This window comes from Numenius arquata, chromosome 13 (genome assembly GCF_964106895.1).
Source record: "Numenius arquata chromosome 13, bNumArq3.hap1.1, whole genome shotgun sequence".
Classification (NCBI taxonomy): domain Eukaryota; kingdom Metazoa; phylum Chordata; class Aves; order Charadriiformes; family Scolopacidae; genus Numenius; species Numenius arquata.
In genome coordinates this window covers 1,468,632-1,473,696 of record NC_133588.1, presented here as the reverse complement: position 1 = coordinate 1,473,696, position 5,065 = coordinate 1,468,632, and the positions used below count along the sequence as shown (strand labels likewise).

Genomic DNA, 5,065 nt, shown 5'->3' with positions numbered 1-5,065 from the left:
AGATTATATAAGGATTTTTGAGCATCTGAAATTTTTTTCCAAGGGAAAAGTTAGTTTTATGCTTTCAAAGCTTCTGCTTTTCGCATGGAGTCCTTTTTTTTTTTTTTTTTTTCTGCACACAGACTTTTTAGAAATCACAAATAATTTTAATGGAAAGTAAAAATGCTGTATTCCTTACACTTTGGGCTTCTAGCCATCTTGCTGAGGTTCTCTGCACCATTAAAATAGTGCTAATTTCATACGTGGGTACTAACTTAGGAACTGAACTAGATTGCCAATGCCAATTCTTTTATAACACACGAAATAAACCCTAATAACTTTGATCAGCCTCTAGTTTTACCCAGTCTGCTTAGTAAATAATACGGAGAGCATGAGGAGAAAGGACTACTGAAGGAATGACACAGAATCACATTATTCACAAAGTCTATGTCCCTTGTTAGAGATTTTCTGTGCTTACTAAAGTATCTTCTCGTTTGGTTACAACCAAACTTTTTTTCTTGTCTTCCTCTGTTACAGTCTGACTCATCTGTTCAAACAGCTTTGAAATCTTAGCAAATCTCAGGTGATTCTGAAATCTTCGTGCAGCAAAAGCATAAAGTAGAGGGTTAATACAGCTACTGATGAATACGAGTGCTCCAGAGATGTACACTCCTCTGTCTACAATTTCACCCAGTGCCAAAGATGTTTCCTCATTAGAGAGCTCTATCTGAATTGAAATAATATCTAGGATGTTAAAGAGATGATGAGGGAACCAGCATAAAATGAATGCCACCACAATGCTGGCAATGAGTCGTTCCGATCGCTGCTTAGATTGGTAAGTCATTCTGCTTATTCTTCTTGCAACACACATATAACAAGTGCAAATAATTAAAAAAGGGATTACAAAACCTGCAAGAGTCTCCAGCAAAAGATATGACACTTTCTGTTTACTAGAAGAGTAGTTGCGACATGTGCATAGCAGTCGACCATTTGCTTCTTCTGTCTCTTGAAATGGAATGACAGAAATGCCGAAAGCAATAGACAGGAACCAAATGAGGAACATGATTAAACAAATCTTCTCTTTTGTTTTGTATCTTTGAATTGTGAAAGGGTAATACACAGCCATTAACCGCTCCAGGCTCAGTGCTGTAATTAGAAATATGCTAGCATACATGCTGCAGTAAATAATGAAAACCAGTATTTTGCAGAAGACAACTCCAAAAACCCATGAGTCAGCAAAGGAGTAAATCCAAATTGGTAAAGTAATCAGTACAAGGACATCTGCAATAGCCAGGTTCAGGATCAGCAGGACCGAAGGAGATACTTGCTTCATTTTTGCACAAACAGTCCAGATGACGATGCAATTTCCAGGGGTCCCAATAATAAATGACAAGCTCAGTATTACGCAGACCACTGACCTCACAATATTCCACGTTGAGTGGATACTGCTTTCCTCAGCTTGACTCATTCTGGAAATTCTTCAGTTCTTCTTGGTTGCCAATAGCCTTGGTGCTTTGCACTCTGCTTTTATTCTGAAGGTGTTAGTGAACTACTTGAAAGAAGTTCTCTAACTGGTATTCTGTAGACTAATACAGCATATGAGCTCACATCCTTATGCTCACTCTTACAAACATATGACCACATATGGTAGTTCCTGTTGTTTAGGAAGACTGTGCATTTTTGCATACCAAGCGAAAATAAAAATACAATGTAGCACCCGACTTTGCTTTTAATTATACATCCATCCTAGTTCAGCAGATTTTAAAGCATGGTGGTGGTCTTTCAAAAGTGTCCCAGAAGATTTAAAGAAGCTTGCTACTTTGTTAAAGGTACTGATCTAATCAACAGCCATGAAGAGAAACAAACCCTCTTATCCTATTCCACTGGTTTGTATGAATAACTCAACTTTTTTTTTTCAAAAACCAAAAAAGAGTGGCAGATAAATCACAAATGTGCATTATATGTTTGACATGAAACTCCATACCAAAGCATTGTGCTTACTGCCTTCATGTCACCTTTTTATATTCAGCAGAAAAGTTAATCATGCTTTAGAAATATGCTGTCATAAAGGCAATCAACATTTGCCCTATAGTGAGACTGTACTGGTACAATAAAGTGGGTGTGAGTTGTATTTCTAATGCTTTGGGAAATTGCAGTCCTTTAGCCAAACAATAACCATCAGAATAGTGTGGACAAAGGGTTACAGGAGGAAATGACCCGTGTCAGACAGAAATTTGTTGTTCTGCTGTGCCAGCAATGGGCTATGACTTTACCTCCTAGGAAACTTGGTAGTCAATGCAGTATTCAAATCCTGTGTGAATCCTAAGTTCTTCAGTGTCTGGCCAAAGAATATGAAACTATTTTGTTATCCTGATGTTAAAACATCATCTTTTAAAGTCCATTTCTAAAAAGTTAAAGGAGGAACTAAAACAGCAGCACCGACAGAAATGTTCGAGTCACAGAAGTGAAACTGGAAGGGTATTTTCCATAAAAAAGATGCACAGAAAAAAAAAGGAGTTATGCGTAGCTCGCTCTCTTAAATTTAGCACTGTGATACAGATTATTTCCCTAAATGTTGAGGTAGAATTTTACAAACAGGGCAAATGTAGTACACAATATTAAGTTGAAAAGTACCTTTCACTGTGGAAAATGATTGCAACACCACCACTCCCAAATCAGCTTAGCTGGTTTTGATCTCATAAGAGTGTAATGAGATCAAAAGCAAATCCAGAATAACTCCACTGAAGTTAAGTATTATATCATCAAAATACTATTTGTGTAATAAAGATTTTAATTTGGATTTAATCAGATAAATGATTCTAGTTCCTTTTATTTTTAACTACATTTAACACAGATTGGGTAGGGGAAAAACCCAAATCAGTTGTTTGTACTCTAAAGGGAATTTCTGAAAACCACTTGTAAAAATCCACCAATGAAAGAAAGTGCTGGGCAATGCCTCTTCTAATGAAATCACCTTTATACACATCATTATTTCTCCAGAAGTAACTTTGGGAGGGCTTTATTTATTGCCAGTGGCATATCTAGATTGAACTAAGTTGCAAATTTTTATTTATCAGAAAAAAAAAAATCAAGGAGAGACGCCCAGTACCTCTTGTCACATGATGCTACAGGAGCAGGTAGGTTCTTTAAGGTATCTGAAATACCTTAAAAAAAAAACCTGAATCTAGGTTATGATTATTGTATCATGTTTATATCATTGATTATTAAGAATTTGACCTGATCTGCAGAGGGCAGAGGTGACTATAGATAACTAGGCCTACTCTAGATAGTAAGAAAGCTATACTAATTACAAGAAATTCTGCTTAACTGAAACCTATAATTGCTAAAAATTCTGTATAACAATAAGCTATGCTAGCTGCTAGAAATTGTAGATAACAATTAGCTATCCTGATAATTAAAATTTTTATGTCATAATCAAGCTCTAATTGTAACTACAGCCCTGTGGCCAGTCCTCATTCTACCAAGGAATTCTACCAAAAGAACCTGCATGTCCCTGTCACATCGGGTGACATCTCTGTAAGACTTTCCTCCTTAAAACTTTACTTTTGGTGCAAAGAGCAGTTGTCTGTACAATTGCTGATTGGTATCAGTATTAGTATCGTTCTAATCCAGTGGTGAATGGATCTGGGTGAACTTCTGAAGCATCTGCCCTTACATTTTTCAGAAACATGTTTCTTCACTTCAGTCGAAGTTTGCTTGCCAGATGGCCTCTAGCTGTATCTTTCATTTACGCAAGAAAACAAATGAATCTCTGAATTGCAGCAACAGCCTTGGATTTCTGTTTCAAAAAAGATCCCAGATGTGTTGAAATGCTAAGACTTCTTTGAGTAAGGCTCTGAAGACAGACTATTAGACTTAATATCAGAGATATTAGAGCTAACGTTAGCTAGGGAGCATGTTTCTGAAGTGCTCTGCGTGACTGTTGGATTACTGTGAAAACTTCAGATTGTTTGTAACCTGTCTTTAATATTCTTTAAAAGTGTCTGACTGTTATCTGTCAAATTTACGCTAGCAGCACACAAACTTTATGGGAAATGTAACAAATATTTCCATTAAAAAGGGAAGCATTGTACTATGTTCAATAACATGCTAAACACAACAGCAGGTGAACAACTCCGTATCTTACTCATTCCAGTGGCCAAACATGGGTGGGACTTTTAATGTATCAACATGCAGTTGGACTTCAGACCTCATAAAGTCTCGTCTAATTCTATTAACAGTAGTGAAATTAGGCTGCATTCCTCTGAAAAAAAAAAAAAAAGGCTAAATCTATCATGTTTTTTGTGTGCATGGATATTGTATGCAGTGCAACAGTTCAGTTATTAACATGGGAAACTTTCTGTTAAGACTGTTACCTTTAGATTGGCAAATAACTTCTGAAAACTTTCCAAGCTCAAGAATTCTGTGCTATGCTAAGAAAACTTTTGAATAGAATTTGCTTTGGCTTGAATATTAGGGGGATGTTTCATTCATCCTTCAAATTATGTATTTTCCTTTGTACGTATGCGTGAGATTCCCTCTGGTGGTTGGTCTGTAATTTACACTACTACCGAACATTTTCAGGCAGCTGTGTTTGGACCACTAAATGTAAATTATAATTGATATTTCCAGCTTTTACATGTTTATTCTGAGAATCAGATTTTCACTACAAGATGCAGATAGTCTTTGTGCTAACAGCCTCTGCTCAAAGTGCATCCACCCCTCCGTGCAGTAAGAGTATGTCTGTAACAATTCACAGAGTAGCTGATGCATGGGAAATCCGTATCGCTTAACTTGTATAAATAGCTGTACCAAAAAAGAATTTTAAAATCCTCTCTAATTTTTGTCTTCAGAAGGATCCTCTGAGTGCTTATCTACTAAGTGATTGTAGAATAATGATCACCAAGTATCATGTATCTGCCAAGGCACTGGAAACAGATGTTAGTAACCTTGTTTGCCTGCTAATGCTGAGGGGAGGAAGTTACCAGTCTAACCCCTTTAGTTCTGCAGCCTTGAAACAGAACCGTATTTGCAGGATTGGTATAGCTGTCTTACAACAAACTCAGTTCAACGTGCTACCAATGAC

General features: G+C 36.7%; 1 protein-coding gene across 1 annotated transcript; it reads right to left on the bottom strand.

The window, feature by feature from the left end:
* Window positions 1–436: 436 nt before the first annotated feature.
* Window positions 437–1,447, bottom strand: LOC141471584 (leukotriene B4 receptor 1-like). Its single transcript, XM_074158173.1, has one exon. The coding sequence runs from the start codon at window positions 1,445–1,447 to the stop codon at window positions 437–439; it is 1,011 nt and encodes a 336-aa protein (XP_074014274.1).
* Window positions 1,448–5,065: the final 3,618 nt, after the last annotated feature.